General features: G+C 40.9%; 1 protein-coding gene across 2 annotated transcripts in view; it reads left to right on the top strand.

Annotated features, from left to right (window-relative positions):
* Nucleotides 1–12023, top strand: part of bbs9 (Bardet-Biedl syndrome 9) — a 171393-nt gene that overhangs the window by 16732 nt on the left and 142638 nt on the right. For both annotated transcript variants that reach the window (XM_035608693.2, XM_035608694.2), the window contains exons 7-9: nt 2877–2961; nt 5527–5710; nt 11886–12015. In XM_035608693.2, coding sequence (XP_035464586.1) covers nt 2877–2961; nt 5527–5710; nt 11886–12015 — 399 coding nt within the window. The remainder of the gene's footprint in view (nt 1–2876; nt 2962–5526; nt 5711–11885; nt 12016–12023) is intronic.

The following is a 12023-nucleotide window of genomic DNA, read 5'->3' on the forward strand; positions in this document are numbered from 1 at the left end:
TGTGTGTGTGTGTGTGTGAGTCTCTGTCTGTCTGTCTCTCTGTGTGTGTGTGTGTGTGTGTGTGTGTGTGTCTGTCTGTCTGTCTGTCTGTCTGTCTGTCTGTCTGTCTGTCTGTCTGTCTGTCTGTCTGTCTGTCTGTGTGTGTGTGTGTGTGTGTGTGTGTGTGTGTGTGTGTGTGTGTGTGTGCAGGCAGAATCAGTCATGCAGACTTTAGGACTGTGGTTTATATTTTTTCTCTTGTACATACAGGGCTTGTTGCAACTTTTTAACTTTTTAAACCAATCTCTGATAGATGGCATTCAACACAGACAGCCGACGCATGTACACGCAAAACCTCAAAACCCATCATTAGTAAAGCATCTAAGTGAGGGATGAAATTGGAATATAATACCAAAACAAAGTGAAATAATACAGTTATTCTATGGTGTTGTTTGAGCATTATTAGGCTGAATTTAATCCACTCATCCGCCCAGGAGTTGGCCTGTCGATCCATTGAGTGCTGCTATAAAAGCTCACAACCACTGACATGTTTAATATATTTTTCAGTCCGTTTTTCTTCCCCAGGAAACGGTCACGGTGTGATGAAAAGGTTTCTTTACTGGCAGTCATCCATAAAGCAGCTCGTTAGTCTGCCAGTTGTTTCTTACAGCGGCTCAGTGGCTACTGCTACTGTACTAAAATATCAAAGTATAGAGTGTTTACATTTGCTTTTTTACACACAACCTTATGAGGAATTAGCATCTCGTAGCAGGCTCGCATATGGTAATCCTGAAGGCAGTGATGTGACATTTCCCCTTCTATAGAAAAATGTAATTAATACCCCATAAAATTAATACAAAACCCCCATACAAAGCTGCAGTGGAAGTGGCAGCACTTTTTGCATTTTCTATCAAATATGATTAATAATGGCACCTTTTTGCTTACAGAGGTGTCTCAGCTACATAACACAAACTAATTATAAGCAGGTTTTACATTGGAGGCATGCAAACAACAAGGGACGATAGGGGCATGCTAACATGCTCATTGTAAGGGTGCTAACCCTAACCCTAACCATAATCATGTGGCAACCCACCATTACGTCACCCATTGGTTTGTGAGCCGCCATTTTAAAGCATATTGTTCAGAGCCATTTTTTTTTTTCAAACCAAGCGTAACCATATTTGGAGGATGGGGGGTGGGTCTGACTGAGAGCTTGTCCACTATGCGTCCACCTACACCTGTAACTAAGTGGACCATAACTTACAAAATGAACATCATGCTGTATTGAAGAACACTTAAAACTAGAGATTGAACCATAAACTCTTCAGGAAAATGTTTACTGACGTTATAAATCAAGTGCGAAGTAGAGCCATTTTCTCATAGTCTTATTTAGAAACAACCAGTGGAGTCGCCCTCTGCTGGTGATTTGAGATAATTCAGGTTTTAGGCACTTCAGCAAGGCTTCACTCACCAAACCCGGTGACTTCGTCCATTTTTATTTACAGTCTATGGTCTTGATCCATTTTTGAATGTGTAAGCATGCTAACATTTGCAAATTAGCATGAATGTAAAGTATAACTGAGGCTGGTGGGAATTCTGGAGGTATTTGGTCTTAAACTACAAAATTTGAACCTGATAATGGCCCTAGTTGGAAAATCAGTGAATTATCAACAGTTTTTACAATTTACTGAAAGTTTACATAAAACTTTATGGAATCATGGCAGTAAACAGCTGCTGTGTTGTAGAGTCAGTTTTTCTTGCTAGTTTTCTCATGTCATGGTAGTGTTGTATAAACTATTTAATAAATAAATGCTAAAGGCGAGATCAGTGTCTTCCTAGTGTAAAGATGACTGGTTTAAATCATGAGTGGCAGCCATATTGGATTATGGGCCTTACAGTTTAGGGTACATTTCAGACCTGACAGCTTTGATTAACAGCAGGGTTGTGGTCCAAACGTGCATTACTGGCTGTAAAAAAAACTGTGAGCGGATAAATCAGAAGTTATTTGGTGTTTGGTCTGCGGTTCGGAGTCGGGCTCGGTCGGGTTTGGATCTGTCCGTTCATGCAGGTGTTAGGGCAGAAGGATAGATTCCCGCCAAGCTGCTTTGACTGCCAGCTGCTTACTGGAAAACGCCTGATGCAAAAGATGCCAAAATCAACTGACCACAGATCAGTCTGACCACTTTATCCTCAGCCAGTCGCCAACTGCTCACTGATTAAAACTGATAGACCACATTCTCGTGGAACGGCAGGTCTCCTAGCGTGTTGACCGACCTGACAGAAGCTATAAAGGGGAAGGAGAATATAATACTCTAGACATGGATTTGTTTAATAATGGACATGTTTTACAGTGTTCAAATTGATTTAAACGTGAATAAATGAGGTACACTAGGATTTCTCTCCTTACAGATGGAATTTCTCAGGAACATTACTGATGTTGTTGTGGTCTTGGGCTTGTGGTCAAAGAAAAAAATTGTAACCAGTGAGTCTCTAATGTTAGGTTTTTTTGACTGGCTGTGGAATATCTGATTAGAATACTTAAATGAGACATGCTCTCCGCAAAGTGTGTTTGAGCAAGGCATTTCCCTTCCATCTCTACCAGAAGGTTTTATCCATGTCCCCTCTGCTTACATGGAGCATGGTTTATGTTCTATACTGCAGCTAGCCACCAGGGGGCAATTCAGATGTTTTGGAATCACTTTTGGGCAACTGTCAAGTTGTCCATCTTTATTTACAGACTATGATTCACAATGACAGCTGAGCTCAGAAAACTGCTAACAGCATGTAAGACGGGTTGACAAACAGAACACAGACACTACGTTTACAGCATTTTGATTGTAATTCACAGACATTCTAAAGTTTGTGTGAACACCTGTTTGTGACTCTCGCACTCTCAGGTACGAGACTCTGGCCGTGGCGACAGAAGCAGAGAGTCGACAGGATCCTGACCTGCCACTCAAGACTGGAGGCAAGAGGCTGATGGTGAGTAGTAGCAGCAGCTACCAGACACATTTCCCCAATCTGTGACCTGGTTAGGTTTGGGGTTAGGGATGTTAAAGGTCCGGTCCAGTTCAGGGATCAAACCAACTGGACAGTTCTCTGTCAGACTCACGGCAGCATGTATCCATTGCAGAAGCAATAGAAACATTTTGGTGTTGTGTTGCATGTTCAGACTCTTTGACCAGTTGTGAAAGCTTTTAAAAATGTCTGAATTTCAATGAAAGTAGCTTGAAGTTGATCAAGTGAAATGATTAGTAGTAAGTGTGCAAGGTACAGTTAAAGAAAGCTACATTTGTCTATATTTATCTAAAAGTAAAAAAGAAAAGAAAAATATTAGTAAAAACATTAATAATTTCAATAGTAATTAGTGATGTTCCGATCAGATTTGTATCGGGCCGATCAAGGCATTTACAGCTGATTGGGATCCACTTCAATGAGCACGGACGTAGACCCGAAACACGTGACTATGGTGTTTGTTTGGTTTCATTACTCGCGCACGTAGAATATGAGAGAGATCAACACTGTGGGTGTAAAACATTTTACAGAGCTATATAATTGTCAAGCATATACATTGGATTGATTTAAAAAAACTTGAATGTACTTGAAGTGTGCACTGTGCAACTATATTATCTAGTATCAGATTGGCAGATACTCAATATTATATGACTCAGAAAACTTGATCGGGACCCTAATAATAATAACATGGAACATAAAATGAGTTGAACCAATTCTGCCAAAGACTGAGATAATAGCAATATACAAAAAAGAGGCAGTAGAATGAAGAATGTAAAAGAAACTTGTACATGACTGGAACATTGGCATTAACCATAGACTGTATATAAAAGTGGACGTAAAGCCAGGGACCCAGACAAATCCTGGGAGGTCATTTCATTTGCTCAGTCTGGATCTCCTCCATTGGGAAGTGATTTCCTCTGGCAGAAAACTCCAATCACAACCGATTATCTGATAATGGGCAGTGTTTATACCAACTGCCACTTCACGAAACTTAGAAGGTACCAATTCCCACGCTAAGCTGCTATTTGGAGATTTTTCATCAGCTTTTAACACTGTCCAACCTCACATTTCAATTGATATACTCATCAGTAATTTTAGATTTTAACACCGTTGGCTAGATCCTTGATTTTTTTAACACCCAGAACACAGAAAGTGAGGGTGAATGGATGCATGTCAGGGGAATTGATATCATCTGCCACTGCAGTTCATTTAAAAGTTTGCTGACAACTCTGTAGTAGTCTGTCTTTTGCGTGCCAACGAAAACAGGCACAGTCCCGTAATGAATGAATTCGTAGACTGGTGTGACAAAGCTTTTCTCCAACTAAACATAAAGAAAACTAAAGGACAGGTGTTGGACTCTGTCGAAAACTATAAAAACAGTATCATGGGGCATTAGTGGACAACAAGCTTAATTTTACTCGCCACTCTGAGTCACTGTGCAAAAAAGCAATAGTCTTGCCTGAGGAAACTGTCAAAGTTTCAGGTCGGCAAGTCACTCATGATCATCTTCTACAGATCATACATTGAATTGGTTCTGACCTTTTCTCTTCTCTGCTGGTTTAGTTACCCCAATACCAAGTCAAAAAATGCTCTAACTAGAATTGTTAATACGAGCAGTAAGATTTTAGGGGTTCACCAGGGCACAATATCTGACCAGAGCCATCCTTTCTGACAGTTCTAATCCATTACATGCAAAATCCAGTTTTTGCCTCCAGGCTCTCGGCTCAGATTTCCTCTTGTAAAAAGTAGTAGATACAAGTTCTCCTTCATCCATCAGCCATTTCTTTTTTATGAATGCTGGTGAGTGGAAGTCTAACTTGGCCTGAGCACTGTGGTCGGGTGTTGATTCTGTTGGTGGTTTGTGTTGACCAGAGTATTTATTTATTTATTCATACGTAGTTAATGAGCTGTATTCTTGTGTCTACTGTTGCACTGGCACACTGGGAATGAAAATCAAGCCAATGCTGAAGTGCCTGCAACCTGTATTCTCTGTAATGACCGGCAGAGGGCGACTCTATGAGAAAATGTGTGTCTCGGGCTCTTAGTCAGGCCACACCCCCCACTCCTGCAAATATGGTTGCTTCTGGTTTCAAAAAAATAAGATTGCACTGGCCAAAATGCTATGGAATTGTGTTGAATTTCAGTTAGGAAAAATGACTGCGTAATCTTTTGGTACTACAGCTGTTCCCACAGAGACGGAGTTGGTTGAACTGTATTTGGATCATCACCCTGCTCAAAACTTTTCGGGGCACAATCAATCTGAGCTTCTCCACAGCAGCACGAAAGCATAAGAGCCACGAATGCTAATGTACACAGACAACGTGTCCATATTCATAGAACATAAATGTATTTGTCCAGAGTTGTGAAGACATGGATTTCGGTGACTGCATGAACTTTTTTATGAGCGGTGTATACAAACAGTACACGTATCACTCATTGTGTGTGTTATACCTATTCTTTTGACTTTTGAAATTCAGGGAGTGTGGTGTAACATTGGTGTTTATATGTGTGTGTGTGTGTGTTCTCCTCTAGCCTGACTGGACGTTCGTGCTGGGAGAACAGGCACTGGAACTCTCTGTGCCCTCCTTCTCCCACGCCTCCTCCTCTATCTTCGTCCTTGGCGAGAGGAACTTCTACTGTCTCCGAGACAATGGCCAGATTCGCTTCATGAAGAAGCTGGAGTTCAACCCCAGCTGCTTCCTCCCCTACGCTTCAGGTAACAGTTCACCTTCACAGTCCTCACTGTCCTCTTGTCCTGCAAGATTTGTTCAGCTCTGCTACTGCACACCTGATCCAGTAAGGGACTTAATACTAACCAGACAGGGCTCACATCAAAGTGTGGATCAGCTGTGTCAGAATAACAACTGAATAGAAACCTATTGGAAGCAGAGATGGAAAGTTTTCATTTCTCTTGACATCTGGACATAATATGGAAACAATATGTTTTGTTGCTATATCAATGTGTTTGAGTACAAATAGTTTCAAATATTAAAGGCAGTGATCAGTTTGGAGGCAGTATGTTCCTTTAGAAACACACAGGTGTTGGCATCATTGTTCCAGGAGAGTCGTAGTTCAAAGGTCACAGGGCACATTAAGGCTTTCTCAGGCTCACACTGCTCAGCCCTATTAGACAGTTATCAGGAAATGGGCAAGAAAAAAAGTTGTTAAAGTTCCTGAAGGAAAGTGGACACAGGCGGGGAATGTCAAATTTACATGTGTTCCTCCATTGTACAGGGCAGCAACACAAACCTCTCAATGCATCTGTGCACCTGCCACAAGCAAACGTCTGAGAATAGGCGGACAAAATACACAAAAACAAAGTATTCTGTGCAGAGGCCCGGTGCCACATGACTGGCTCTGCAGGAAGCGGCCTTTGGCAGAACATGATGGAATAAGTGGAGTAGCGCTGCTACATGCATTAAAACAAAAGTGAGCAGAGCTACTGAACAATCTGTAGCACATAAACACATGGTGCAAGATGAATGAATCACATAATAAAGGCAGACATTTTAATGTGTATGATAGATTTGATATATACGTTCCTGTGTATCTCATTTGGTTTTCTAAGAAACTAAAGGATAAAATGATTTTTTATGGTCAAGGAAAATAAAATCCCCCAAAATCCGAAACTGGAGCGACCTATATGGATTTTTGGGGGGCGATGCCGATACAGATATTAGGGAGTAAACCATTTCTGACTCAGATATATTGGCCAATATACAGTATATATTTTAAAAAGAAAATTGGCAATGATTCCTAAGATGTCGTTATTAAACCCTTGTGACAAAGAGATATATATGAGGATTGATATTTTATAGTTTAACTTAATTATAAATACCGATAAATAAAAACAAATATGTATAACTGGAATTAAGAAAATAAACATAGTTAGTTTTACAGAAAATGTAAACATAAATGAAATTTATTACTCTAATTACTCTAGGTAATCCCACAGGTATATTATGTATGTGTGTTGTGTTTGTGTGTGCGTGCCCAGGCGGCGACAGAATGTAATTGGTTCCAGACTTGAACACCTCTGCCTGTCTGCACCTCTGAGAGAAAAACAGAGAGATAATGTTTAATAAGATGATTGTGTGGCTGTGTAGTAACTTTGTTATCTCCCTTTTAAAAGGCATCACAGCCGGCGCAGGAAACACTTCTTCTCCGAAGACGCACAGTAGATTCGCTGTACTAGCCACAGATACACACACTTAACTGCTTGAGTATTCAGAAAGATCACACAAGGTTTTTGTGTGTGTAGCGCTAATCTCCCTGCGGCTCCAGAATCGTACGCACCTCTCCTGATGTTAAAGAGCGAGAAAAAGTGCTGCGGGCCTGCGTTGTAGTATGGATGGAAAAAAACAGAGACGTTTGGTCATGATGACGCAGTCACCTGCATTCACTTCCTGATCAGTCATGACTCCACCACCAGCGCTTAAGCCAAAACGTTTAAAAAACACTTACTCTCAGTAACAGCTCCACTTAATCCTTGATATAAGAAAATAAATCCCTGCTGTTGTTTTTCACCATTGCTGTTTTCTGTAACTAAGCCAAACCGACTGCAGAGCGATATACGTTTTCGGGTGTGTTAGTATGGACGGGGTAATTACCGCTATGGCGCTGAAATGCTTGTGAAGAAGGAGATTGTTTTAGTTTTACAATGAAAATGTAGTAGTCACTCTGGATGCAGCCTGAGGAAGAACAGACTTGTGTCATGAAACAGGACCCAGTGTCGCCTTTACTGAAAGGTTAAAACCACAGCCTGCACCTGACAGATAATATGGGTGAATTGTCTCCACACACACACACGCACACGCAGTCTCATTTTTCATTAAATAGTGATCCGCATTGCGTTTGTATCAAATTGCAGCTTGATTGTGGTCATTAAGAGGATGTGAAAGCAAAACACAAAAATGTGCACACACACACGTTCAGAATTTATTCTTTTTAGCTCGACAGAGTGGGAAATATGCTGAACACCTGCAGTGATCGAGGGTCTCATTTTGGCTGGTCTTGTTGGGCTCAGATGTTTTCTCACTTGTTATCTGTAAACCTTTCTGGAATCTGAAGTATTTCACTTATCTCTGTTTTAAAATGTTAATGTCTTCTTCATGTACGTCTGTCTCTGATTACTTATGCTCACAACAGCTAGTGCAGGTTTTGCCGCATGATCATTTGTGCTTATTTGCGTTATTCGATAGATAGATAACACAACCCCCTGGGGTTGTGCTAACTGGGGCTAAAACTAGTGTCCCACTTCCTCGGTCACTTCCTGCCAAGCCCTCTCCTTTTTCACCCGGTCACAATACAAAAAGCAACTTGTGTCAAAAAGCCTGGGCTGCCCACACACAGTGACAACAGTTTTATCCTCCAATTTCTGATACAAAGTCAGGACATCTGACGACATTGATGTAGGGAGGATCTCAACGCTAATTGGCTTTTGCGACAACGCAAGTGAAGCGAATGACTTGAATTTTTCCCATCTACTTGCATCTTTGCTCTGGCTTTGTGTGTAATCTCATCGAGCAAAAAATTTGGTGTCATCGTACCATAAGAACTGAAATGAAGTTTTACCTTAACGCTCCATCTCATTCTTTGTTGCTGCCCAATTAATTTACACTGACAGCCAGAGACTAAAGCTTTTACCAACATATAAAATGTTAGAAAGTTTGTGTTGATAAATTTTAAAAAGTGCACGTCATGGTATTTGACTCCAGTCTGATCACAGGCAGCACTTGTTATGCAGATATGACTGGACCTCCAGCATAATGAAATCTCTGTGTTTAACCTTTTTGAACATGGAGCAATAAACAACCTTTTTATGAGCGTTCTTTACGGCAACAAAAAAAAATCTGTCTGTTTCAGTTTATGCAGCAATGTACCGTGGAGCCATTTCTGTTGCGAGAACTAAAATACACCAGAGAGCTGACAAATGGAAAGAGAAAACAGGATGTGAGGAAAGTAAAAAATAGACTGGGGGAAGGCTCCAGAAGGGAGGATTGATGGAGGGATCGCAAAAACAGCCAAAGAGCTTTCTACCGATATCTGTTTTCAATTTTAGAATTAAAATATCTCTGCTTTCAACGTGTCTGCCACTGTCTGTTCCAGACATTATTGGGATTATTTAAATTACTCTTGGAAATTGCCTGTAAATTCAATACATTGTGTGCTGGTGCAACAAAGGCAGCTTTTTATTGGGACATGATTCCTGTCAACAATCAAAACAGCATGAAAATTCCCACATGGTGGAAAGACAGACGGACTCCTGGGAGCAGAGAGCTGATGCAAACTTCTGCGTCCATACTTTGGTTTATTGTTACAAGGCCAACATTTAATGACTAAGTGACTGTCAGAGCTGCCACCCATCATTCAGTAAAGGTTCTCCTATGGTACGAAGCCAGATAACTATTAGTCGATCTCTACAGAACTGTCATAGTTGAGAGTGCGGTGCAGATGAGGATAGACAAAGGTGATCTCTTGAGCGTTTCCTAACTCTTTCCTTCTGGCCCTCAGCCTCACAGCTGCCTCAGCTGGACCACAGCCCTCAACCTCCCCATCTACCTCCCTCCCTCTGTCTGTCTGTCTGTTCCTTTCTGTCTCACAAAACTTTACTGGCTCGACTTCTCAGCCGAAACACTCCGGCCAAAGTTCAGGTCCCATGGTTCAAACCACAGTAAGATGCAACGTAACTTCCTCTGAAATGAAACGATGCGATCCAAATTTCTAGAAAGTCACAGTGAGTGACCGATTAACGCAGATTAGGCCATGACAGCTCACCGGACGTTCCATGATGAATCTTATGGAATGGCTACCAGTCCAACTGACTACATATGGGATATACTGTGGCGACGTCCTGCCCAGCACTCATCTTGATTGCCAAAAAATCTGGATATGAAAGAATATCTCCAGCAGCATTCCAGAGACTTGGGTTTTCCTCAAAATGTCTCACTCATCTTTATATTTATTATTCTATCATAATGTGAAATTGTTACGATAATGACAACGTGTAGTTGTAGTGATAGCTCCAGTTATGTCCAATCCCATCTTGCTCTACTTCATCATTTAATTTGATTTATTTTGTGCCTTCTTTGAGGTATATCTGAGGCTGACAACACGGTACCGACAACATGATAACAATGAGGTCATTCACTGGTTCACTGCTTCACTGCTTGCGTATTATCATGTCTCCTGGAATTCCAAAGATGGCGGACAACGATGTGAAATCTGATGTATTTTCTTTGTTTTTACACTTTAAAAGCATTTAAATGCTGTGATTAACTTCAGGGGGAGGGAAGAGGCGAGATGGAGAAAGAAAGGAAGGGGACGTGGAGATAAGAGCAGAGGGAAAGGGTTGTAGAAAAGGAACTAATGTTTGGAATTGGACCTTTATAATTAGGTTGTAATTATAATGCTGATGCCGAGATAGAAGGTGTGTGTTTACTTTGATGTGGCACCAACACACACTCTGTCATTTTGACCCCTGCGCTGCACCACCCTGCTGACCGCCGGTACTATATTATGCCTTGTGTATTCAACTGTGCGTGTTTGTTTTGCGTGTGGCCGTCACCTCAGATCTCTCTAGGTGGTAACTGCACCATTGGTGGGATCGACTGGACGTGTGTGTGTGTGTGTTCGAGTAGAAAAGCATTCGTATTTATATTTAATGTTTTCTAGCCACTAGTCACACAAGATTATATATCTCACTTCATTTATACATGGACAAAAAACTGACCTTGTCTTAGAATTTGAGATCTTGATGAAAAAAATTCTACGTACAAACCACATGTGAGATATAAAAGGACATTATTTTGTCTTTACAGGACAGCACAAGTTGCGCTCATCTTAAAGGGCAATGCCACCCACCACAGGAATTTATTTATTTCTGTGCTCCATGTTTTTTTTTGGGGATATGTGACTATGTGCCACTGTTTTCCAAAACCAAAAATCACAGACAAAAACCCTCGGATTTATGCTCCTCTGGAACTCAGGCTGGGTTTCCAACCATAAATGACTAAGTTTAATCATCACAGCAAAGTAAGGTTTTCTATTGTAGAACCAATAACACGTGTGTGGCAGATATTATATCTCATCTGGGGGTTTGAGCTCACAAAGAAATCTTTGTTCTGATTATATTTTTATGAGTTTAAATTAAATGAGCTGTAGGTCAGTGGGATAATTCATTTTGGCGCTATTAATGGTAAACCCTCTCCAATACCTAAACATCTGCATAAGCTTGTTCAGACCTTGTACCCAGAATTCATAAATGCAGACAGCATATGGAAGTACTCCTTTTTTCTCATATGTGCATACTTGCAAGAGAAAGAAGAGGGAAAAAAGAAAAAAAAAAAACACTTTTATGTCGTCTACTTGAAGTTTTTCTGTTAAGTATTTAGCATGGGGGAAGTTTATTTTTTCTTTTTGAGGTCAAGATCTTCAGAAGTGAAGAAAGTACCAGGCCAAAAGAAGAGGTCAAGTTTCATCTGAAAGTTTGACTCCGTCAGTCTTTGACAGACTTGACCTCTGAATCAGCTCTGAATCTGACAAAGTCTATGATAAGTTAGAGTTTTACAAATGATCCCCTACAAGAATACAAGATGTGAGTGTGATATGTTTGCCAACCCGGAAAACGTTGAATCTAGTCTGACAAGTGACATGAATCAACCAGACAGGAAGGAAAAGAAAAGCACTCATCGCATCGCTTATGAGAAATATCTTTGAGTTGCTCTCACTACTTGTGTCTCCCACAGTGATTCTGATTTGGTTTCAATAATGTGAGCATGACCCTTTTCCTACAGTTGCTAACTAAATGTATGAAACGAACTTGGTTTGACAAGACGTTCTGGCTGTTGTTCTTCCATCTAACAATTTGTCTTATTTTTTGTCTCCTCTAGTGACGGATGGCTCAACCAACCTATTGCTAGGTAACCACACCAACATGCTGCTGATTTACCAGGATGTGACTCTGAAGTGGGCGGCGCAGCTCTCCTTTGTGCCCGTGGCCGTTCGCGTCGCCAACTTCCCGTACGTAC

The sequence above is a fragment of the Scophthalmus maximus genome, chromosome 10, assembly GCF_022379125.1.
Source record: "Scophthalmus maximus strain ysfricsl-2021 chromosome 10, ASM2237912v1, whole genome shotgun sequence".
NCBI lineage: Eukaryota > Metazoa > Chordata > Actinopteri > Pleuronectiformes > Scophthalmidae > Scophthalmus > Scophthalmus maximus.